The sequence below is a fragment of the Diabrotica virgifera genome, chromosome 3 (genome assembly GCF_917563875.1).
Source record: "Diabrotica virgifera virgifera chromosome 3, PGI_DIABVI_V3a".
NCBI lineage: Eukaryota > Metazoa > Arthropoda > Insecta > Coleoptera > Chrysomelidae > Diabrotica > Diabrotica virgifera.
Window position 1 is genome coordinate 62,045,191 of NC_065445.1, and position 27,050 is coordinate 62,072,240.

At 33.4% G+C, this 27,050-nt stretch overlaps 1 protein-coding gene across 1 annotated transcript in view; it reads left to right on the top strand.

The window, feature by feature from the left end:
- The first annotated feature begins 1,699 nt into the window (after window positions 1-1,699).
- LOC126881863 (1-acyl-sn-glycerol-3-phosphate acyltransferase alpha-like) overlaps window positions 1,700-27,050 on the top strand; it is a 50,050-nt gene continuing 24,699 nt past the window's right edge. Inside the window, exons 1-2 of the mRNA XM_050646503.1 lie at window positions 1,700-1,813; window positions 15,999-16,167. Coding sequence (XP_050502460.1) covers window positions 1,768-1,813; window positions 15,999-16,167 — 215 coding nt within the window. The 5' untranslated portion in view covers window positions 1,700-1,767. The remainder of the gene's footprint in view (window positions 1,814-15,998; window positions 16,168-27,050) is intronic.

Here is a 27,050-nt window from a genome sequence, read left to right on the forward strand (position 1 = left end):
AATATATAGGTGAATGATTTGGCACTGAAATACGTTTTTTCCCGTCATAAATCACCGAGTTACGTATTCGTTGAAATTTGCCGCAAATTTAACGTAATCATCACATAACTGGGCTCAAACCTGTTTGCTGGGATGTAATTATAAATTAATCTAAGCGCCATCTACACGATAATTGTGAAAGTATCCGAAGTAAGAAATTAATATTTCATTAATAGAACGTTTAAATGATTGGCAAAATCTTAAAACAATCTATTACACTTTAATTACTTTTTTGCGTTGTAAATATTAAGCGATAACAATTAAATAATAAATTTAAAAAATACCGGCGAAAGTTGCATTAGTAATCCGCTAGTAGCGACACCAGCGAAGCTCAGAGCGTATACAAACTAGGTAAGGTGAATAAACCATGGTACAAAAAGTGCGAAATGGAAGAAGAGACTGCCATACTCCATACACATACTATGTCATTGCAGTGTGCTAGGTGATGTAAGATGTAAGGCAGGAATTCACTGGTCAAATGAGGTTTGAACCAGAAGAGATCCTACAACTACCAGTAAGAAAACTGTTGGCCTTCGTTGAGGCCACAGGACTTATTAGAGTTTATGGAGAAGAACAGGGTTTGGTACAAAGGTCGTATGATTTAGTACCAGAGACTAACAAGTCTCGCCTGAGTTAAAAAGAAGAAGAAGATTAGGGGTGATTTTCACGATATTTTTACCAAAAGAAGGGGACCAACTTTATTTTGAGCATAACTTCCTTAATTTTAATGCTAGAAAGTAAAAAAAAAACAAAAATAAAGTTTTTTTAAACAATTTACAAAAATTGGAATGTTTTCCCTAAAAAGGGCTTCGTTTTTTGGTTATTTCACGTTGAAATATTCGATTTGGAATTTGGCGAGTATGAACCTATTTTTCATTAGTAACAACTTTTCTTTTACTGGGTCTAGGGATCTCATACTTACATACACCTTTTTTTATTTTTTTATGGGCTATATTTTTGCTAAGAATATTTTTTCGATAAAATACTTACTTTTTGAGTTATTTGCGAAAATCCGTCGAAAAACGTGGTCTTTTTGTTGAAAAACGAACATATTCACTCGCAAATAACTCGAAAAGTATTGACTTAGTGGAAAAACTCTATAGACACAAGTTGCTTAGAATTAGTCAGCTTATCGCTTATCCACTTCCAGACTTAGGTAATTTGAATATATATTTTTTCAACCCCGAGAAGGGGTGAGACTCACCTCCATGGCAAAAGCACACATCGGCATAATATCACTCTTTTCCTTTATATGTTAGCACTGTATATGCCAAATTTCATGTCAATCTAAGCCGTTCTTTAAAATTTATAGGTTTGGCAATATTTTACCGTCAGCCGAAGGGACTATGATACCTACTTATCTTTCTTTTGGTGGTTTCTTATGTTCATTTCACTTTCTTATAAAACATAAGCAATTAAATATTTAATATTTTTTACGGAACATGTATTCCAAACTCCTAATTATATTATGACCTTTAGTAGACCATTGTAAAATGAAAATAATAATTATATGTATACAATGCATTATGCATTAACTAATCTGCGAACCTTAATTTTTTTAATAAAAAAATTAATTACAATGCAGCAATATATTAATTAAATATTTAATAACAACAATTTACTAAATTAGATTTTTTGTCTCACCTAATTTAAAGTTCAAATGTTTGAAATGTTTATTGGTTTATTAGAAATCGTGAGTAAAAATCAGATAACGTTATTACAGGTTTTATGGTGGTCTTAATATTTTCCTGGGACTGTGCCGTGCAAATTTCAGGTCAGAAAAATCCATCGTTATAATTTAATTATAAATAGAGAAATGAGAGTCTGGTATCATTCTTAATCTGTGCCTTTTACAATTTATAAGGCAAGGAGACGACGAATAATCAGGAATGTGACTGCATATTGTAGAGTCCCTTTCGTCTTCTTTATTCGTCATCTCCGTGCCTTATAAATTGTAAAAGGCAGATATGAAGGATGTTACCAGAAAGTGGTTCCACGAGAAGTTTCAGATTTATTGTTTAGATCCAGGACTTATCATTTCTCTTTAAGGCTGTTTTATCGGTGCACCAAAACCTACGGGCAGTGCTCTGTTATTTACCGACAAAATGTCTCGAAATTTGTACACGTTATTCGAAATTATGTTGCCTTTGAAATGATGGTTTTACTTTTTTTATTTTTTTTTTGAAAATTCTGTTGAAAAATTTGATTATACTGTTTAACGTTCTATTATAACCAAACTTTTTACGCCCATCACTTGGAAGAGTTTTTTTCTGTAATCTTTGATTTTTTTTTCAGCTTTCTGTGTCCAGTAATAATCGAGAAAAGCGTGTTATAACTTTGAAGAAAATTGCTAAAAAATACTGAAATCTAATAGTGAAACGTGTTACTCATCATTGGCGCTTAGTTTCATCGTTATCGCCTTCGTGACGTCAAATCTCATGAACGTACGGTTAGTCGGTCAGTTCGCTTAAATCAGAATCCATTTCCAGTTATTCATTCTTGTATTTTCTTCATCAACTTGCTTAGTGTTTACAGTATTCTTAGTTATTTTGAAAACATTAAAGTTCTTTAGTTTAAGGGTATTTTTAAGTAATATATTATTAGTTTAGTGGTATAAGTTACAAGTTCTTTAGTTTACGCGTATTTTTAAGTATTACATTAGTTTAGTGGTACCTATAAGTTGACAAGATAAGAAATGAGTCCCAGTAAACGTCCTAGGCCAAGGAAAAGGAGAGGAATTGCACTACAATAAGTATTTATTATTTATATACGCGTATTTACAACCGTTTTTAAAAGCTTTTATTTAACTTGACTTATACAGTGCGGTGGAATAAGTTTTACCTGTCAAGTAAATAATGTAAGTGAATAAGCTGTCAAATTAAAAAAAATTAAATACCTAACACGCGAAGAAATAGTTATTTATGATATAAGTGTTAAAAGTACACGTTTAAGGCACGCATGTGAAAGTTTGCAGAATGAGCGATTGCGAGTTCTGCAATTCACATGAGTGCCTTAAAAATGTACTTTTTAACACGCATATCATACAATATTTTTTCTACAAACGTAATTACAGGACAATATCTACAAAAACTTTTACTTGAACTTGACCGACATTCCATTTTTATATTTTTTTGACATTACATCAAAATTGTCTATACGGTCAATACGAACTGCAGTACCTTAAATAGTTATTTTCCTAACAAGTGCAGAAAGTCATTCTTTTCCGCACGCGACTGCAGTTTGCCGAACGACGCGAAGCGGGAGTTCGGCAAGCAGTCGAATGCAGAAAAGAGACTTTTTGCAAGAGTTAGGAACAATATTTTTTCTAAGAGTCTTTAAAAAATTAGCAAATCTTAATCAATTAATTTAATTAATATGAGAATACATACACAAATTAATTCTTTGACAAGGTTGTCAAAACCAAACTTTCAATATAATTAGTTAGCATGACGACGATCTTGGTTTCCATGACGATGATTCAAAACGACTGTTATTGTCTACCGATTTGACTTTCGAATATTATGTCAAAATAATTTTATTTCATCGAATTGTCGCGTTAATTTCATTAAAACAGGAACACAATAAGATATATTTGAAATAAATTAGTAAATAATATCTAAATATTAGTTTATTGCATGTATTATAATTACTATAAGGCCATATTAACATATCTAAATTAACACGCGTGCGGAAAAGTAAAAACCGCGTGCGGAAAAGTAACACGGGTGCGGAAAAGTGAAACTTTCTAAACTAAAATGCGTGCGCGAAAGTAGACATTTTTGCACGCTCGTAGAAAAAATATTTTAAAGCACTAGTGCGTTAAAGTAACATTTTTAACGCACGTATGAATTGCTAAAAATTGCATTTTTAACACGGTTTTAAATATACTTTTAAATTAAAACACACCGATAATTATTTTTATCAAGTTCAAGGACAGCTAGCAATAGCTCAGAAAAAATATTGCTACTTTATTGTTTGGACACCTATGGGTTTCATTGTTGATAAGGTATATATTTATATTAGTTTATAAACGTATTAGAAACTTTTTTTCATGTCAGGATTTTTAAAATATCCAAACAATATTTTTATGATTACAATTATTATCATTTATGTATCATTAATGATTGTACACTTATGCTGATACCTGCACATACTAGACTACACAAACTAATTTAAATATTTTCTAATCACAGATAAAAGCCGAGCCGGAATTTTGGAAGCAAATATTGCCAAAATTGAAAAAATTTTATATTGAAAATATGGTGCCACATATTTTAAGTAGTTAAATAACAAAAGTATTTTCAGATTACTTTCTTCTAATAAAATTCAAAATAGGGTGTTTTAAAATATAAGACAGAAAATTATACTACTATCCACGATTTGTGTTTTATTCATCAATTGGATACTTTTCTTATGTAACTGCAACCTATAAATATATTAAAATAATGTATACATAGTCCATTCAAAGGACTTTTTCCTCACAGTGCGTCGCGTCGGCTCGAAATTCTTGCCAGATAAATACATTTACTATTATGATGGTTTGGCAGGTTGTTGGCAGGTGGATTTTTTGTTTAATTTTTACTAGGCTAATATCAGTTTTCTGTAACAAATAAACAACTTCTTGAGATAATTTTCAAGCTATAACTGCGAAATTGGTTATTTGTTTGTGACAACAAATTGTAATTTTTTTTATAATAATATTTTTATGTTATTTTAAATTTATTATAAATAAACACCATGATGTTTTTTGCAGTCACGTTTCACAAATTTTTATTCAATACTATATTTAGCTAAGATATTATAAATTATAAATTAAAAATGTGATAATTCTTTTTAAAACATTATCTACGATAATCAATATAAAAAGGTATTCCCGACAAACCTAATTTGAATGGAGAATAATGCATTTTTTGTCATTAAACTACCCTTCCGCCGGCGCCACTGAGTAAACATCGAACTGTAGATCGCATTCCCCACTTCAAATCAATCAAGTAAGGAGTCACGTGGGTCTGACGTAAGCAGTGTAGAAAAGTAAGTGATACGCCCATTTAAAATCGCATTGTGCCTCAACTGAGATGTCGCTACCGAGCGTCCGATACGCAGAATTATTTTCATAATTCTGCTTAAATTGGCAGCTTGGTTTCGTTTCGAGTCAGAGGTGTTCATGTAGCCCCACTGAGGACGTCTGGAGACAGGGCCGCGCCAAGGCTTTCTAGCGCCCCGGGGCAAGTAATTTTAGCCGTCCCTTTCCTTCTTCCTTTGTAAGTAGTTTTTTGTAGCTTAGTGAATCGTTATACGGTATACCTACAAACTATTTTTTATGTGTTAGGAAAGTATCATCATCATAATCTAACCGTTATCGTCCACTGCTGAAATAGGCCTCCTCTAAGGTTCTCCATGTCTCCCTATCTTGAGCTACCACTGCTACCAGCTAGGTATCCAGTTCAGTTCCCGGCAGCATATTTACAGATGCTAGCGTGTGTAGACACCAGGGTGTTGAAATCAGTTAGGGTTTGGAAAAATAGTACATTTACAGATGCTAGCGCGTGTTGACACCACGGTGTGCCGCGGTGTTGAAATCAGTTAGGGTTTGGAAAAACAGTACATTTACAGATGCTAGCGCGTGTTGACACCACGGTGTGCCGCGGTGTTGAAATCAGTTAGGGTTTGGAAAAACAGTACATTTACAGATGCTAGCGTGTGTTGACACTAGGGTGTTGAAATCAGGTAGGGTTTGGAAAAACAGTACATTTACAAATACTAACAGATTTGGACACCAGAATGTTGAAAGCAGCTAGCTAGCTTTTGTAATTGGCAAGGCTATAGTAATTTTGTTAATGGCAGCTCGGTAAAGGGATGCAGAGGATCTGTTAAACCATTCTCACAGGTGTCTAAGCCATGACGGTCTTATTCGACCTGGCCTTTCTTCTTCCGTATACCTTGCCTTGTATTATTAAATGGAGTATATTACACAGACTGAGTTTTATATATGGAAAGCCTCAATTATCTCGGAAACGGCATGCACGATTTTTTATAGATTTTGGTGACAAAGGGTTTTCTAATGCGGCCGATATAATAGTGACAATTACATTGTTGTCAGAACTTCCGTTTTTCTGTAAATCTAATGAATTTTCTTTTTTCAAATGGAACACCCTGTATATTTTTGCGTTTTGAAGTCCTTAAGAAATGCTGATTATTTTTCGGGTTATATTCCCTATATCTAAATACCATAATTTCGTAGTTATTTAGCTACATTTAATAAAAAAAAATTAAACAAATTAAAAAAATCAATTTTTTCAACCCGGGTACATTATTTTAGGTTCTTTTGATCATTGGACACAAAAAAGGTCTTTTGTAATTTTTTTCTAAAGTTAATATTTTTGAGTTATAAACAATTTAAACCTGAAAAAGACGAACAATATTTCATACCTCCTTCTTCCATTCAAGAATCGTATTTTAAATGTTACATACCTCCTTCATCCACTAGAATATCTCTTATTAAGCTTTTTAGAGGTACAGTATAAGTGTCATATGATAGTGAAGTTACATACCACCTTCATTCACTAAGAAACTCAAAATTTTAGAAAATGTTACATACCCCCTTCTTCCACTTAGGTCTTCATAGTATATTATTCAACGAGCATGCATTGATAGGTAGCTACTACTCACGATGGAGTTTGCGGTACGAGCCGAAGGCGAGTGTCGTAATTCATCAGAGTGAGTAATTGCCATTACATGAGAGTAGAATACTATACTTTTTCTACGACCTTTTTTATTTTAATTAGTAAAAGAATAATATTGTCAGCTAGGTACTCGAGATTAAAATTATAATATACAAAAATAAATGTTGCTTTATAAAATTAAAAAAAAAACGGCAAATACTGTCTTATGTATTGTAAAAATACAACAAGAAATAGTCAATTCAAGTTCTATTCGTTTACGAAAATTTTAAGCACTTTGTACCTATTGTCAATGTAATAAATAAGAAATGGCTATTATTGGTGGACGTATGTTATAAAGTTATAATGTTCGTTTTTAAATTTAACTATATAATATAATATAATAATATAACTATGTTAAAATATATTTAAGACAATATAACTTTAAAAATAAACACAATAAGTGTAAGTTATAAATTCCAATAAACACAGCAAATGCGCTAATGTCACTCTCACTAAAAATGATAAAGGTCAAAATTCATACATATTAAACAAGGTATAAACGTAAAAGTATACTCAACCATATTTACATTTTTTATAATTCTGTATAATTTTAATCTCGAGTAGTTGATAATCATGTTTTTACTAATTAAAATAAAAAAGGTCGTAGAAAAAGTATAGGATTATACTCGCACGTAATGGCTTTTATTCACTCTGATGAATTACGACACTCGCCTTCGGCTTGTGCCGCAAACTTCATCATCGTGAGTAATAGCCATCATTACATGATGAAGCTCGTTGAATAGTATACTATTATCTGCGGTTTATATACAACTAATATACTAAAAGTGGCATGCACTACTTGAACCTTACTTCAGCCCTTGAGTAATGACCCGTGAGTAATGAAGTAGTCCTCACGGGTAAAGTCTTGGGTGTTATTATCTATTCATATTTCCCATCTAAATAGTTAATTATTATAAAAATGCCACAAGGAAATAGCCTCAGAATAACATTATTTTTTATGTTGTTCTTTTGTGTTAATATATTAATGTTATATCCCAACAACGTTTAATTATTTATTAATACCTAAATCACTTAATCAATATTTTTCCACAGCAGTAGGTATATAAAATCAATGTCAATGGCCGTTAGCATCTATGCATGTCATCATTCTCTTTGCCTTATCCCTATGCGGGGTCGGCTTCCCTAATTGCATTTCTCCACACAATTCTATCTTGGGTCATATCAATGTTAATCCCCTTTACCAACATGTCCTGCCTTATCGTCTCCCCCCAGGTCTTCTTTGGTCTTCCTCTCCTACTCCTTTCAGGAATCTGCACTTCAGCAATTCTTCGTATTGGGTGATTAACGTCTCGACGTTGAACATGACCAAACCATCTTAACCTATGCTCTCTCATTTTGGCATCAATTGGTGCCACACCTAGACTTCCCCTAATATACTCATTTCTAATTTTATCCTTCTTTGTCACTCCACTCATCCATCTAAGCATTCTCATGTCCGCCACATGCATTCGTTGTTCCTCTTTCTTTTTCACTGCCCAACATTCAGTTCCGTGCATCATAGCCGGTCTTATGGCTGTTTTATAGGATTTTCCTAATCTATGCATGTATAACCACTAAAAAAGCTAGCTGGTTTCAACACTCTGGTGTCCAAATCTGTTAGTATTTGTAAATGTACTGTTTTTCCAAAGTATAACTGATTTCAACACCCTAGTGCCCTAGTGTGAACACACGCTAGCATCTGTAAACGTACTATTTTTCCAAAACCGATGCAACAAAAGGAAAAAAAAAAGAAGCAGAAATCTGATGAGAAACATCACAGAGAACCAACCTAACGCTAAAGGGCATGGATCTGCTCATTAATCGAATATTATTTTTTATAATTAACTATTTGGATGGGAAATAAGCCACAATTATATTAAAAAATAATAATTTTATTAACGTTTCGACGCCCAAATGGGGTGTCGTTGTCAAAATACAACATACTACTAAATTAAAAGAAAATTGAAGTTGCTTAGTAAAAAATACTTTAAAATGTATAATATATATCTGAATTGCCGATATAAATGAGTCAGATTAAATAAATTATTAGAAGAATTTTTTACTAAGCAACAAAATTTTTGTTTAATTTAGTAGTATTTTGTATTTTGACAACGACACCCGATTTGGGCATCGAAACGTTAACAAAAATTATTTTTTTCAATTTAATTGTAGGTTATTTCCCATCTAAATAGTTAATTATAAAAATGCCACAAGGAAATAGCTTCAGAACAACATTATTTTTTATGATATTCTTTTGTGTTAATTTATTATTGCTTATATCTCAACAACGTTTAATTATTTATTAATACCTAAATCACTTAAATATTTTTCCACACCAGCAGGTATATAAATTCAATGTCAATAGCCGTTAGCATCTATGCATGTATAACCACTAAAAAAGCTAGCTGGTTTCAACACTCTGGTGTCCAAATCTGTTAGTATTTGTAAATGTACTGTTTTTCCAAACCCTAACTGATTTCAGCACCATAGTGTCAACACACGCTAGCATCTGTAAACGTACTGTTTCTCCAAAGCCTAACTGATTTCAACACCGCTGCACACCGTGGTGTCAACACGCGCTAGCATCTGTAAATGCACTGTTTTTCCAAACCCTAACTGATTTCAACACCCTGGTGTCTACACACGCTAGCATGTGTAAATATGCTTCCCGGCAGTCCTCTTTACATCGTCGCTCCAGCACGTTGGTGGTCGATCTCTGCTTCGTTTATCCGATTGTCTGCCCGCGGTCGCATATTCTCTTAGAGTATGGAAAATTTTTTACCCTCTTAGAGTATGGAAAATTTTTTACCCTCTCTAAAAAATTTTCCATACTCTAAGCATATTCTAATAATCTTCTGAGTCCAGCTGTTGTTCGGTTTCTTGCCACATGACCTGCACATCTCCATTTCTTTTTTGCTACATGTTCTACTATGTCTTTGATTTTTGTTCTTTGTAGCTTAGTGAATATTATAATAATCTTTAACATATTATTTGGTATTCTGTCTCCTTGTGATTCTTAGCATGGTCCTCTGGGTAACCCTTATTTTCTGCTCTTAGATTTTCAGCAGCAGGAAAGTAATATAGTGATAAGTTATTATGAATAATACAAATATTTACAAAAAGCAACGATTACATTTAGTCCAGAAAGCCACTGCGCATCCATTAGGAAAAATATTCTAATTCGGATTTTTTGCACAATCTTACTCAAAAAGGACCCCTTTTAACAAATTTGCATGTTGCCAGGACCAAAAGTTGGTCAAAAATTTTTTAAACGTTTTTTTTTTGTTTTTTTCCTAAAATTTTTTTTTTGCATGGAACAAAATTTTTTTAGGTTTTTTGGATCATTCCAAACAGAAAAGGTCTTTAGTGACTTTTCTCTAAAGTTGATAGTTTTTGACATATAAGCGATTAAAAATTGAAAAATTGCGAAATCGGCCATTTTTAACCCTCAAAAGCTATGTGAAAAACTGAAAATTTGAATGTTGCCAAGGTAGGTAGATATTCTTTAAACATCGATTGATGAAATCCCGAAGAGTTTTTTGCAATACAATATTCAAAACTCCTTTGTTTCTTAATTGTTAATCAAGCGTGCGCGACACTATTTTCCACCGTTGCATGTGTATGCAGTATGGTGCAAATGAAAGAATAAATTCATTATTTCGTAAACCGGCGACTTTAAGGAAAAATCCCGAAACAGGTCGATTTTTATTTTTAATTTATGATATTGTGACATATATGGTATACTAGTGACGTCATCCATCTGGGCGTGATGACGTAATCGATGATTTTTTTAAATGAGAATAGGGGTCGTGTGCTAGCTCATTTGAAAGGTTCTTCAATTCTCTATCCAGTAATATAAACATTTACATAATTATTTTTACAGGGTGTCCAATAATTTAATTTTTTTGTCAATTTGCCAAATGATTTAATTTAATAAAAAAATTTTGGACACCCTGTATAAATAATTATGTACCGGGTGTCCCAATAAGAATGGCTGTCGGCCATATCTCAGGAACCGTTTATAGTAGAGCTTTGAAATAAAAATTTTTATAACAAAAGTTGCCTCAGGAAAAGCCTGGAAATTATTTTCATAATTGTGGGTCCACCGCTAGAGGGCGTAATTGAATATCAAAAATAAAAAAATCTAAATTTTACAAAATTTTCCTAATGAAGGGGCACTGAAAATCCGATTATTGTATTCTTCATCAAATTCTGCGCATATTTGATTTAACAAGTTTAACTCTACCTTTGCAAATAAGAGGTAGGGGTGAGTGGGAACCTTGTTATGAAAAAATGGCTGTAAGTCCGGTTCTGCTAAATCAAATTTTGAAAACTGGGTCTTGTTGAAGACAAATCTTTTTCTTCAATGTAAGCGTGATAATTTTGAACCATCCTAATAAGTAATAAGCCAGCTGGGAGGCGTTATTTAATTTTTTTCAGAAATCTAGTTTTCTTTGGAAAATATTAAATACAAGTATGCATTTTTAATCATACTTTATAAAATTAGATTAAATTAGCAATAGAATAGCGAAAACCGCATGTCGATACCTTTTTCCTATCTCAAGATATCTCGAGAAACGTGTAAATTTTATACATAACTGTTACTATCACCGGTAAACTAAGTTAATGAAAAGTAGTTTGCTGTGGAAAAAAACAAAATAACATTTTCCAGATGTCAACGTATAAAAATATAATTATAATTAATTAAAACAACAATATACAGAGAAACAATACTATTAAAATTAAATATAACACAGAACAAAAAGAACTATTAAGTGACGACCTAAATATTCAAATTGTTGCCAATTATACACTACTCTAGAATACATTATCCAGAGAATACTAAACGCCATTCAAAGCATATCGAGAGCAGAAATTGAGACTGCTGTTCAATCTACTCTTGAAAGAGTAAATGTTTGCAACGAAAATGATGGGCAAAAATTTGAACGTTTATGTCATCAATAAATAGTTGTTTTTATTTCTTTGTAATAGGACTTTTCAACGCTTCTCATTTGTTTCGAGCCTCTGTCATATGCCGTATAATCCGTGTATGATATTAATATACGAGATATGAACGAGGCTCGAAACAAATGAGAAGCGTTGAAAAGACCTAATATACGTTGACAGCTGGAAAATGTTTCTTTGTTGTTTCCATAGCACACTACTTTTAATGAATTTCGTTTACCGGTGACAGTAACAGTTATGTTTTTAAATTTACACGTTTTGTAAGATATCTCGAGATAGAAAAAAGGTATTAACATGCGGTTTTCACTATTCTGTTGCTAATTTTGTCTAATTTTGTAATATGGTATTAAAAATGCATGTTTGTATTTAATATTTTCCAAGGAACACTAGATTTCTGAAAAAAATTAAATAACGCCTTCTAGCTGGCATGTTACTCAGTAAGTTGGTTCGAAATCATAACTTTTACATTGACGAAAAAAATCTGTCTTCAACAAGACCAAGTTTGCAAAATTTGATTAAGCAGAACCGGACTCACAGCCAGTTTTTCATAACAAGGTTCCCACTCACCCCCACCTCTTATTTCCAAAGGTAGACCTAAACTTGTCAAATAAAATATGCGTAAAATTTTATGAAGAATACGACGATCGGATTTCCAGTGCCCCTTCATTAGGAAAATTTTGTAAAATTTATATTTTTTAATTTTTGATATTCAATTACGCCCTCTAGCGGTGGTCACACAATTATGAAAATAATTTCCAGGCTTTTCCTGAGGCAACTTTTGTTATAAAATTTTTTATTTCAAAGCTCTACTATAAACGGTTCCTGAGTTATGGCCGAGAGCCATTCTTATTGGGACACCCGGTACATGTTTATATTACTGAATAGAGAATTGAAGAACCTTTCAAATGAGCCAGCACACGACCCGTATTCTCATTAAAAAAAATCATCGATTACGTCATCACGCCGAGATGGATGACGTCACTAGTATACTATATATGCCACAATATCATAACTTAAAAATAAAAACCGACCTGTTTTGGGATTTTTCCTTAAAGTCACCGGTTTACGAAATAACGAATTTATTCATTTATATTTAATACGGAAAATAGTGTCGCGCACGCTTGATTGGCAATTAAAAAACAAAGGGGTTTTTGATATTGTATTGCCAAAAACTCTTCGGGATTTCATCAATCGATGTTTAAAGAATATCTACCTATCTTGGTAACATTCAAATTTTCAGTTTTTCACATAGTTTTTGAGGGTTAAAAATGGCCGATTTCGCAATTTTTCAATTTTTAATCGCTTATATGTCAAAAACTATCAACTTTAGAGAAAAGTCACTAAAGACCTTTTCTGTTTGGAATGATCCAAGAAATCTAAAAGAAATTTGTTCCATGCAAAAAAATTAATTTTAGGAAAAAAACAAAAAAAAAACGTTTAAAAAATTTTTGACCAACTTTTGGTCCTGGCAACATGCAAATTTGTTAAAAGGGGTCCTTTTTGAGTAAGATTGTGCAAAAAATCCGAATTAGAATATTTTTCCTAGCGGATGCGCAGTGGCTTTCTGGACTAATTATCAGAGAACAAATAATTATTATTATAGTCCATTTGCTCACGGTTTTTGCTCCATATTTTAAAGAACCGCTTGGATTGACATGAAATTAGGCATACACATAGCTAATTTATAGATATCTAACAAAGAAAAAAATTGATATTTCGTCGTCGGGGATAAAAAAATATACGTTAAAATTAAGTCCGGAAGTGGATAAACTGACTTATTCTAAGCAACTTTTGTTCCATATACAGTTTTTTCACTAAGTAAATATTTTTCGAGCTATTTGCGAGTGAATATGTTCATTTTTCAACATAAAAACCACGGTTTTAGACGGTTTTTCGCAAATAACACAGAAGTGTGTATTTTATTGGAAAAATTGTCCTTAGTAAAAATATAGCCTATAAAAAAATTTAAAAAACTTGTGCACGCATGAAGTCGGTAGATACAGTAGAGGAAGAGTTGTAGCTCGAGAAAAGTGGGTTCTTATTCGTCAAATTCCAAGTCGAACATTTCAACGTGAAATAATAAAAAAATGAAGCACTTTTCGGGCAAAACTCGTTTTAACTTTTTTAAAGTCTTTAGAAAAAGCTTTATTTTTGTTTTTAAAGAAAACAAGTTTAAGCTTTAAAACAAGTTTAAGCCAGTAACGCTGAAAATAAAGTTGGTCCCTTTTTTTTTGGTAAAAAACATCGTAAAAATTTCCGCTTAATTAGCATCCCAAATGAAATTAATCGTTACAGCTTTACAATTGACTTCACTTATGTATATTTATATGATCTGGAAGTTTCACCATTTAAAAGTGCTTATTTTTGAAAAAAAATTGTTTTATATAAAAAATAATCTGAAATTTTGAAGGAGATGTCTTTTTCAAAATTTTTCCTAAGAATATATTTTCGATGAAATACTTAGGTACTTTTTGAGTTATTTCCGTTCCGAAAAACCGTCTAAAAACGTGGTTTTTTTGTTGAAAAATGAACATATTCACTCGCAAATAACTCGAAAAGTAGATATTGACTTAAGTAATATAAAAACTTTATAGAACAACCTTTTATAGTTACTTAAAATTCGTCAGCTTATCCACTTTCGAACTTATTTTGAACGCATATTTTTTCACCGCCGTGAAGGGGTGGTACTCTCCCATGGAAAGAGCACACGTCGACACAATATATCATTTTCTTCTTTGACATGTTAGCTATGTGTATGCCAAACAGCCAAGCTGTTCTTTAAAATTCAGACGTTTTGCAATATTTTACCGTGAGTGAATGCAGTAATAGTTCAGTTTAATGAGAGAAATAACGGTTCGTACACTTAGGGTAAAAGGAATATTAGGGAGTTTTTGTTGCTACGTAACGTAACGCATCTCCGTATACGTAAAGCGACTAACGTGTCGTAGAGGATGAATGTTAAAATGGGTTAGTTTTTGTAACTGCCTTAACGTAACTTAAAGCAAATCGTAAAGTCATTTTTAAATTCCGTTGACATTAAAAAAATAAAACAATGTTCACACAATATACAATTAATATACAAATGTAAAAAAAGATAAATGAATGATGAAATTGTATGGTTTTAATTGCTTCTATTTACTTAAATATAAAAATATTATTTTTCCTAGGTTAAAATTTTTTTATCTTTGTTTATATCTACTTTTTAGTTGTAAATTATTGTACCTACATCAGAAATCCAGTATAATGTAAATAGTTTGGTAATATTTATTTGCAAATTTTACTGAAACTAGGTCATTTGTTTATCTAGTTATTAATTATGGTGATCACTGTATTTCTTAAACTAATACAAGATTTGTTTGTTTTGCTTTATTAATAGAAAACTTAAAAACAATAAAATTTTAAATCTAATATGAAGTTCCAATTTCCAATTACAAACACAGAATAATTTTACTCAAATAGACTTTTAACCAATAACCAATATAACCTTAAAATGTTTATAAACGAGTAGTACGCTGATGAAATGTTCATTTGGTAGGTAATCGGGCAAGATCTTCGTGTGCATTCGGTGACTTTCGTCTCGATAGGGATGCGTTCTCACGTACGTAGTACGTATACTTTTAGCTAATACGTATCGAGATACGGGAGTTCAACCATTACTGCGCAAGCGTATATGTCAAAAAGATGCGTTACGTTTACGTATTTGTGTGTACAAAAACTCCCTAATAACTATATTTTTTATATCTACCTACGATTGGTAAATTTTAAATTTTACAAGATAATTAAATATTACTAATATTTTTGGTAATTTCGGGATTGTCAATTCTTTTTTCGGCACCTGCCGGCGTCTTTTTGGTTCGGCGCCTTGGGGCACCGCCCCTCTCCGCCCTATGGACGGCGCGGCCCTGTCTGGAGAGACAGAAACGTATGTATGGGGGTAGTGGATCACCTCTGAACCAAAATGAAACATAAACTGTCTTTTTAATTTTTCATTTTACTCATATTTTAAGTACATACACGGAATCAACTTTCGTTAAAATTTTTCCAAGGCGAATAGACGGAATGTGACTGCATGTTGTAGAGTCCCTTTCGTCTTCTTTATTCGTCATCTCTTGCCTTATAAATTGTAAAAGGCAGAGATTAAGGACGTTACCAAAAAGTTTCATATTTATTGTTTAGATCTGGGACTTCTCATTTAATAGATGTGTTGAAAATAAATAATCTTTCTTTCGACAGCAAAAAAAATTCGACATCACATTTAATTTTTTCTTTCAGGAATGCTATTCTACCTGCTAATACTATTGCTAACTCTTCTAGTGTGGAATATCGAGTCACGGTTTCAAAAATGGGCCAAATATGGATTCTTCTCAGTTTTTTCTTATAATTTAATGTCGTTTTTGATTCCTCTGTGGATATTCTCGCCTGGAGACAGTGCAAATGGATTGTAAGTATTTGATTTTTGTTAATTCTCAGTCACAGAAAACAGATACCTATAGTAGGGGAGGCAAGTATGCTAAATTTGCAGTTACTCGAGCGTTATGGGGACCTATTGGGTTGAAGAGCTGCGGTATTGATTACCGAAAGTACTTAAAAAAAGTACTTAAGTAGTTTTAAGTACTTAAGTACTTTACTCTAAGTACTCCAAAGAATACGTGTACTGGTACTTGTACTTTTAAGTACTCCAACAAATACTTGTATTTAAAATTTAAAAAATACTTAAGTACAGTAGAACCCCGATTTTCCGTGTGCGGATTATCCGGGCTGCGGATTATCCGTGCTATGATTTTCTATAACTCAAATTGCATTTTTGAGGTTTTATCAAAATAGCATCACCGTAAATCACTCGTATGAAACTCTATACGCCGAGAGCAAGACTCATAATGAAAGATTTATTTTTTCTGTTATATTCTTATGGTAGGTACATATGTATGTATATACCGTACATATCTATTATATACAGGGTGTCCAGAAACTCTACCGACAAACGAAGACAGGAGATTCTTCAAATAATTTTAAGATAATTTAACCCAATTCACTTAGTCCGAAAATGATTCCTAAGGGAGCTAGAGCTCTTTGAAGACGGCGTCTTGTAATTAGTTTTTCTTAAATACCGTCAGAACACTTCTATTTAGAAAAACAAAAATTGGTACGCGTATTTATCTTCAAGATATAAATCTAATTCATCCATTGCAAATTTCTAGTACCGATCATAGGCGTCCGTTTTGGGTAGGGCAACGGTTATTTTATCGCATAACTTTTTTATCTTTTGTATCTATGCATTTCTGACACTGGATTATTAAATTGTGAAGTATTATAGTACTAAAAGGTACTCTTACTTTTGGACTAGGACACCGTTTTCTAGAAAAATCGATTTGAAAATTTTTCGCTTTTTGAATAAAAAAAAAATTCAAAAAAAAACTGTTTAGAAAGACGAAAACTGCTACATTTATTTATATTCCAGAGATAAATCGATTTCATTAATTGCGAATTTCTAGTACTGGTCATAGGCGTCCGTTTTGGGTAGGTCAACAGTTATTTTATAGCATAACTTTTTTTTCTTGAATTTTTGAGCATTTTTGACACTAGATTATTAAATTATGAGGTATTCGAGTACTAAAAGTTACTATTGCTTTATGTTGATAAAATACTTCGTTTTTTGTTGAGAAGTTCTTTCAATTTTTTTTCAAATTCCAAAAACGAAAAACTTTCAAATCGATTTTTCTAGAAAACGGTGTGTCCTACCGACTTAAAGCAAGAGTACCTTTTAGTACTAGAATACCTCACAATTTAATAATCCGGTATCAAAAATGCATAAAAATTAAGGACAAAAAAGTTATGCGATAAAATGCCCGTTGCTCTACCCAAAACGGACGCCTATGACCGGTACTAGAAATTTGCAATGGATGGAATCGATTCATCTCTAAAAAGTAAATATGCATACCAATTTTCGTTTTTCTAAATAGAAGCGTTCTGGAGGTATTTAAGAAAAACTAATTTCATAACGCCATCTTCAAAGAGCTCTAGCTCCCTTAAGAAGCATTTTCGGACTAGGTGAATTGGGTTAAATTGTCTTAAAATTATCTGGGGAATCTCCTGTCTTCGTTTGTCGGTAGAGTTTCTGGACACCCTGTATAGTACGTTCGTTAACGGTAAAATATTGCAAGACCTCTAAATTCTAAACAACCGCTCCAATTTAGAAGAAATTTTGCAAATAAGCTCATCTTATCCTTCTCTTCAAGAGTGATATGACTACAATGTGTGCTTTTTATTTTTAAGGGGTGAAAACTACCCTTTTTTACCAAGAATTAAAAACAGCCGATATAAGCGTTATTTAAATCTAAATTATGTGTAGGTACGTTAAATAGTATGCTAAATATAGGAATTTAATTGTTTCTCATATTGAAATGTATTTTATAGTTTATAAATATTTTTAAACCCTTAAAAACCACCCTCTAAATAAGAATTTGTATAAAAAGTATTTTGTAACTTTAAATTAGGTAATGATGTATTTTGTAGTGATCTAAACTTTATTTTATGTTTGCAATTTAGTTTATTAAGTATTTAATAATATCAACCCTTATAAATTACCCCTACAAATAGATTTATTAGATCATTCACTCACGGTAAAATATTGCAAAACCTGTGAATTTTAAACAACCGCTTGGGTTGACATGAAATTTGGCATTCACATAGCTAATAAGTTAAGGAAAAAAAGTGATATAGTACCGATGTGTACTTTTGCTCTGGGGGTGAGTTTCACCCCTTCTTAGGGGTGAAAATATATAGGTCCAAAATAAGTCCGGAAATGGATAAACTGACTAATTCTAAGCAACTTTTGTTCTATAAAGTTTTTTCACTAAGTCAATACTTTTCGAGTTATTTGCGAGTGAATATGTTCATTTTTCAACAAAAGAACCACGTTGTTAGACGGTTCTTCGCAAATAACTCAAAAAGTAAGTATTTTATCGAAAAAATATTCCGAGCAGAAATATAGATTAAGAAAAACTGAAAAAAATCTGTGTATGTATGAAGTTTGGAGACCTAGTAGAACCAGAGTCGGAGCTAATGAAGTTCCAAGATACGGGGTGTTGAGATTTCTCTTGCAAAGTGAAGATTTATTGATTGCTCTAAAACCGGTTGAGATATGCAAATAATATTTGGTGTGTTTTAAGAGGCAGTTATTAAGCATTTATTTACAGACTTACTATTAAGAATTTTATATTCACCATTGGCGCGCATACGGATACTAGTCTGAATTAAAAAAAAATAGTACGCCACTGAGGTATTTCAAACTAAAAAGCATTTTCTCTTTTTTTCATACGATGCGCCTTTTTCATGAAAAAAAAAATAAAATACTTATATCAACGTTTAAAAAGTATTCGACATAAGTTTCAATATGGTTATTTAACGACAACTTCTGTAATTTTCAAGATATTTCATTGTTCCAAAGCTTATTTTGTGGGGAACTCTAAGTGCTAAAAGTATTCAGAAGCTGGACTTTCTGGAGGTCTTTGATTTTTAAAGCATGCGATTCAAAGAGCTTAGAAAACTGCTTCTCACACTTCCGTGCAAATTTAAAATATAAATCTCTCACTCAGTGTTTACCATAGAGACATTGAAAAAACTGAATAAGTTTTAGTATAAAAAATACTACATTTTAGTATTGATATATATTTTTCAGATTTCTTTTAGTTTTCAATTAATTTTGGAAAAATGGAAAACATTTATAAAATATCAAAAAATAATTTAATACTAAATTGAAATTTTTTTCAAACCTAAGCACTTTAAACTGGTTAAAATCTCAGAACGCGTAGTCAGGCTATAAATAAACCTAATTGTATATGGAATAATGTTAATTTTTATTTTTGTGGAAAATTCACCAATTTAAGTAATTATTCTTTTGATTTTTCAACGACATAATCGTAATGTTTTTGTAATAACTCAGCCATTTTTTATCCAAATCACTTTTATCATAGCACCTTTTAAAGGTATCAGTAAAATATTTAAAAGATGCCTCAATAATTTTTTTCTAAAAATCTTTATTTCTTGCGTTATTTAATGATAAAATGTTTGATTCAAGGTTAATTCGAAAAAACTCCGATTTTAAGTAGGCTGTAACTTAGGTTGTGTTATTGCTATAATAATTTAAAGAACACCACTCCATTCACTAATTTAATAGGTTTCTTTTTGATTATAATGCCTTTTTCGTAGAAATGCATAATTTTAGAGATATTTTTGAAAATCCACTCAAAAACATGCATTTTTCATGTAGGAAATCATCAATTTCGATCGTGAATAACTTGCTAAATATCAATTTACCGAAAAAGTCGTATATAAGATTTTTTACTCAGAATTGAAATATCTATCAATTTCCGAGGTTATTTTGAGGTTAAATATTTCCAGCCCCGAGAAGGGGTGGTACCCACCCCCAGAGCAAAAGCACACATCGGCACAATATCACTTTTTTTCTTTGACATATTATCTATATGTATGCCAAATTTCAAGTCAATCCAAGCGGTTCTTTAAAATTTACCGTAAAAACCGTCAAAGAATGGACTAATATAAAAAATACGTGTTCGGATTATCCGTGCTTTTCAATTATCCGTACCGTCGCCGCCGTCCGGTCCCAAGGAACACGGATAATCGGGGTTCTACTATACTCTAAAAGTACTTAAGTACACGAAATGTACTTAAACCTTTCACGAAAGGTTCTTAAGTATTACAGATTACTACAAATATTCTTTTCGTACTTTAGAACTCATCAGCCAGGTCTCACGTATCCGAAAAATAAATATTATGGTAATAAAATATTCCCGTTACTCTGAGTATCTCCATTTATTTTTCTTTTGACAAAATTAGAGTGTAATTTATTTATACATAATATATGTTCCTGTTTTAAACATCCAGCTCTCTATATCATAGAACAGTACTACAAATATTTAATATTTAAGTGTTCTAAAATCCTTAATTTCAATGAAATGTTATTGTTATACAGGGTGAGTCATGAGGAACTGTACATACTCCTACCTCGTATAGAGGCTCCTATGGGGAATAACAAATGACCATTAAAAAGTGTCTGCTCCCATTGTTTAATAATATACTGGGCGAGTTTCGCATTTTGACAGAAATTTGTATTCCCCATAATTTTTGAACGGTCAGATCTCTTATTTTGGTCAATCGTTACACTATTACCACCTTATCAACTCATTTATTCAAACTAGAAAAAAATCAGGTCCGGCTTCAAAAAAATTAGTTCGTTTGGGTCTTAGAAAAAATTTCACCCTGTATAAGCTTTTTGAAAACTATAATATGAATTTTATAAATTAGACAAATAAGCAATTAAAATGACATATTTATTTTTTTCCCCACACGATTACTTAATTTTTTATAAAAAAATCAAATTTGACTATGAATTAAAAGTTTGGTAAAGTGAACCATATATTTAACAAAAAATAACTTTTATTACAAAAATTAATTTTTTTTGAACAAATATTTAATTTATGTTACCACCCAATCAACTAATTTATACAAACTAGAAAAAATCAGGCCCGGATTTAAAAAATTAGTTCATTTTATTCTTAGAAAAAATTTCATCCTGTATACGCTTTTTGAAAACTCTAATATGAGTTTTAGAAATTAGACAAATATATACAATTAAAACGGCATATTTATTTTTTCCCACACGATTACTTAATTTTTTATAAAAAAAATCAAATTTGACTGTGAATAATTAAAAGTTTGGTAAAGTGAACCATATTAACTAGAAACCAGATTTAAAAAAAAATTTAATTACAAAAATTAATTTTTTTTAACAAATATTTAATTTATGTTACCACCCAATCACCTGATTTATTCAAACTAGAAAAAATCAGGCCCGGATTTAAAAAATTAGTTCGTTTTGGTCTTAGAAAAAATTTCACCCTGTATAGGCTTTTTGAAAACTCTTGTATGAATTTTACAAATTAGACAAATAGACAATTAAAATGGCGTATTTATTTTTTTCCCCACACAATTACTTATTTTTTTATTAAAAAATCAAATTTGTCAAAATCGGAATTTAACCATAAAAATAAAAAAAATTTAAACAACGTTTTTCTTAAAATTAAAAGCTTCACCATTTTTTTTCTATACCACGTCTAGATCTAAAACCCATAACACTTCTCTTTGGACTCTATAGTTTAACATAGACGTGATCAAATAGATAAATTTTAAATTTTTTCACTTAATTTTTGCGATTTAACTTTGCAATTAACGAATATGCACCTATCATTTTTAAAAATTCATAACTTTTATGAGAAGAAGACTGAAAGTCTACAACAATTTTCATAGTCTTCACAATGGTAGGAGATATGTGCTGTAAAAATTTCAGCAAAAAAAAATATTAAACCGGAACAGAGTTGTAGCGAGTTAAACCGTGATTTCATTTTTTTTTTCAATTTTGGGTTAAAATTCCGATTTTGACAAATTTGATTTTTTAATAAAAAATTAAGTAATCGTGTGGGGAAAAAATAAATAAGCCATTTTAATTACCTATTTGTCTAATTTCTAAAATTCATATTAGAAATTTCAGAAAGCGTATACAGGGTGAAATTTTTTCTAAGACCAAAATGAACTAATTTTTTAAATCCGGGCCTGATTTTTTCTAGTTTGAATAAATCAGTTGATAGGTGGTAACATAAATTAAATATTTGTTCAAAAAAAAAAATTTTTGTAATAAAAGTTATTTTTTTAATCTATGGTACTGTGGCGTAATTGTCTTTTTACGCGGTTGACTCTACTATTTTATTTATTTATATTTTTAGGCACTAATTTAAATAAAGGAAGACTTACTTATATTATTTTATTTACATCGCTTATTTATTTAATAATTACAAATAACACCAACTAACACATCTAATTTATTTACAACTCAAATTTATGATTTAATTAACTAAACATACTTCCGATAACTAATAAATACATTTCACTAAATCCGATTTCGATTACAATTATATCACGCGTCGCGGCTCGTTCATTGACTGACTGGCCTGTGCTCGAATTCCTGTTCTTAAATACTCTGACAGCGGTCGCCTCGAATCGCCGTGGAAGGTCTGGCCTTGACTCGTAATCCCGGGAAGCATCGAGAATAATTAGGCCGGGTCGTGAGGCGTCACATTGCCCCCTCCTTAAAAGATGGTTCCTCCTGGAACCTTGTCGGGACTGGAACTGGATGCTGGTATCTGCAACTGGACCCTCTTTTACAACTCCCAGTTGTATAAAAGTGGCAGGGGACGGTCTTCTCTCCGCACCAGTAACTATGCGGATTGCAACAGACTAACACCTGAACCCCGATGTCTTGGAAAATTTCTTCTACCATATTTCGGATAACTCTCCAGTCTAATTGGCTGCATTCTAACTTTGGCATGGCTAACTTTTGCACGTCGGACTCCAACACGTGCTCTCTCAATTGAATTAATGCATCCCATACATCTTGGTAGGTAGGTTGATCATGGACAGTGTCTTTTGTTACCAGATAGAATAGGTAACGTGATGCATCTTGGAGTTTCAATGCTTTGCCAGGAGCTGGCAGTTGGCATTGAAGTTCTGCAACTCGACCAAACTTCCTTCGGAAGGCGGATGCCAACCCTCGTGCGTCTTTGATACTGGCCGGGATGGTATGGGCCAGCGAGTAGTCATCGGGAAGTGCGAGAAGATCTCGCTTTTCTTCAGTGGTAACACCATGTCTTGCTTTACCGGTACCTCCGTAGGCACCCATGAACTCTTCAAAGGTAAGGTCAGGTATTTCTCGAACTTGGTTGACTTCCACTTCTTCATCTACGTCGTGGTCTCCCTCGTACGGCGCCAACCGGTTATAGTGGACTATCATCGGCTTTCCCCTAGGAATCTTGCTTATTCGGTAGATAACGTCATTAATTTTCTTGACAATGAGGTACGGACCTTCCCAGAACTGCTGCAACTTGGGAGAACAACCTGTTCGCTTCTTTGGATTATAAAGCCAGACTTTGTCGTTCTCCTTGAAACATCCCCTCTCGGCTTGGGTATCGTATCGTTTCTTCATTCGGTCGCTAGCGATCTGAAGATTAGAACGGACCAACTCATGTATATCGTCCATTCTTCTTCGTAATTCATTCACGTAATCCTCACCAGCAACATCTTCTCCAGGTCGACATCCAAACTCTAGATCACAGGGTAGACGCATCTCACGTCCAAATAGGACTTTTGCTGGTGTTTGGCCAGTTGATTCATTAACAGCAGATCTATAGGCCATTGCGAAGAATGGAAGGTACTGGTCCCAGTCTCGTTGATGATTGGACACCATCTTTGTCAAATACTTGCCGACTGTCCTATTCATACGCTCCACCATTCCATCCGATTGCGGGTGATAGGCCGTGGTTCTTGTCTTCTTCATGCCTAGTTTATCACAGATTCCTTGAAATAGATCGCTCTCAAAGTTTCTTCCTTGGTCACTATGGATCTCCAGAGGTACTCCGAATCGGCTGATACAGTCTCTGATTAGCACATCTGCAATAGTGGCGGCCTTCTGGTCTGGAATTGCGTAGATCTCAACCCATTTCGTGAAGTAATCCATTACCACCAACATGTATTTGCATCCATTGTCACTTTCTGGAAATGGCCCGGCAATATCCAAAGCTATTCTTTCAAACGGACTTCCAACATTGTACTGTCTCATAGGAGCCTTTCTTTTCCGGTAGGGTCCGTTACTTGTAGCACAGGTAGTACATTTCTTACACCAGTCCTTCACATCGTCAGAACTATTCATCCAATAAAATCGTTCCCGAATTCTCTGAAGGGTCTTCTTTACACCAAAATGCCCCTCTGATAGACTGTCGTGTAACTGACGGAGTACTTCGGCTACTCTGCTCTTTGGAATCACCATCTGTGTTCTCCTCACTGAACCATCATCATTTTCTATTACTCGTTTAAGCAAGCTGTCTTCCAAGATAAATGAGTCCCACTGGGCCCAATACGTCTTAACTACTGAGCTTAGGCTTGATATTTCTTGCCAAGATGGTCGACGATTTTCTTCTTTCCATTTTCGAATCTTCTGTAAAACTGGATCTTTTTCTTGTTCTTCCTTGATCTTGGTAGGCGTCCACTCGTCGTTGACCACTGTTGTTCTTAGTACTGCTGCTTCCTTCGACTCTGTTTTGTTGCAATGGGAACATTCTGCTGGACACGGTCTTCTAGATAGAGAATCAGCGTTTCTGTGGCTAACTCCGGCCCGATGCTCGATCTTGAAATCATATTTTTGAAGTCGTTCAATCCATCTGGCTATCTGACCCTCTGGATTCTTAAACTGCATTAACCATTTAAGGGCGGCATGGTCGGTTCGGATTAGAAACTTCCTTCCGTAGAGGTATTGATACAAGTGTTCCACTGATTTTACTACTGCTAGAAGTTCTCTTCTCGTGACGCAATAATTTCGTTCAGGTTTTGAAAGCACTTTACTAAAATATCCAAGGACTCGTTCCTGTCCTCCTTGGATCTGCGACAGCACTCCTCCAATTCCCACATTACTTGCATCCGTATCTAAGATGAACTCTCCTTCTGGCAGTGGATACCCTAATATTGGCGCTGTAATTAAATGCCTCTTCAAAGTTTCAAAGGCCGTTTGGCAGTCTCCATCCCAGCAATAATCTCTTGCTTCCTCTGTAAGTCGCGTTAATGGCTTAGCGATATCTGCAAACTTCTTAATGAACCTCCGGTAGTAAGTACATAGTCCCAGAAAACTTCTCACTTGATGTTTATCAGTTGGTTCAGGCCATTCCTTAATGGAATCGATTTTTCCTTTGTCCACGGCCGCTCCTTCTTTGCTGACTATATGGCCTAAATAATTGACTTTACTTTGAAATAGCTGGCATTTCTTGGGATTTAACATTAACTGGGCAGCTTTAAGTCGATTAAAAACGTCTTCTAAATTCTTCAGGTGGTCTTCAAACGTCTCCCCCAAAACGATTATGTCGTCTAAATACACCAGGCATGTTTTCCAAGATAACCCTCTCAACACGTTTTCCATCAGCCTCTCAAATGTCGCAGGAGCATTACACAGTCCAAACGGCATCACGTTGAATTCCCATAATCCAGATCCTGTCGTAAAGGCCGTCTTCTCTTTGTCCACTGGATCCATTTCTACCTGCCAATATCCAGACTTCAAGTCCAACGTAGAAAACAATTTACTTCCAGCTAATGTGTCTAACGTGTCGTCGATCCGAGGCAGAGGATAACTATCTTTCTTGGTAACATTGTTCAACAAACGGTAGTCCACACAGAACCTCGTAGTTCCATCTTTCTTCTTGACCAGGACCACCGGAGAGACCCATGGGCTCGTAGAAGTTTCTATCACCCCGTCTTTCTTCATTTCTTGAACAATCCTTTCAGCTTCCTCTCTCTTCGCCTGTGGTAATCGTCGAGCTGATTGACGAATTGGACTAGCGGTACCAGTGTCAATTTTATGTTTGACAACTGTCGTTCTTCCTGTCTTTCCTCCTTTCGGTACGAATATGTCACGATATTGCCTAAGAAATTCCCTTAATTTCCTTTTGTCCACTTGATTCAGAGATTGGCCTGCAACTGCAACCATTTGGTCGAACTTGTCGTTGGAATTATCTGATGTTGTTGTCTGACGGATTATGGACGTCACGGGTACACAAGTTCCTACTTTTGTCTCCTTCTTGATGGTCACCGGGTAGTCATTGACATTAATCAATCTCACGGGAATTTCTTTAGCAGAAGTAACCAATTCCTTTCCAATTATGATTCCTCGGCCAACCTCCTCGTCGTGGTTCCATGGCTCCATCATAACAGGCGTTCCTTCTTCTACAGTTCCCTGTAGCCGCGCTACGATGATCGTTTCACTCCTCGCAGGCACAACTCTTTAATGGCTGCTAGCACAGTTCTGTCATCATGTGGATGAAGAAATACCTCCTCGTTGCCAACTTTGATTACCCTATTCTTAAAATCCAATTGAAATCCATGCAAATTCATTACGTCCATTCCTAATATAACATCTTCTTCGATGTCTGCAACTATGACAGTATGGACGAACTTTTCTGCTCCAATCCCTAATTGTATCTGGATTTCTCCATGGGTGTTGGCGTTTTCACCTGTGGCAGTCCGCAGTCGCAACCTCGTTGGTAAGAGTTTCTTACGGCTGTTTAAAACTGACGGTCGTATAATGGTCCTGGTCGCTCCGGTATCCACCAACAATGTATACTTTTTACCATTTATTTCTCCATCCACATATACACTATCTTCACATTTCAAAGAAGCTATTAGTATGAGAGGGTCTTTGGAAAAGTTGCGGGT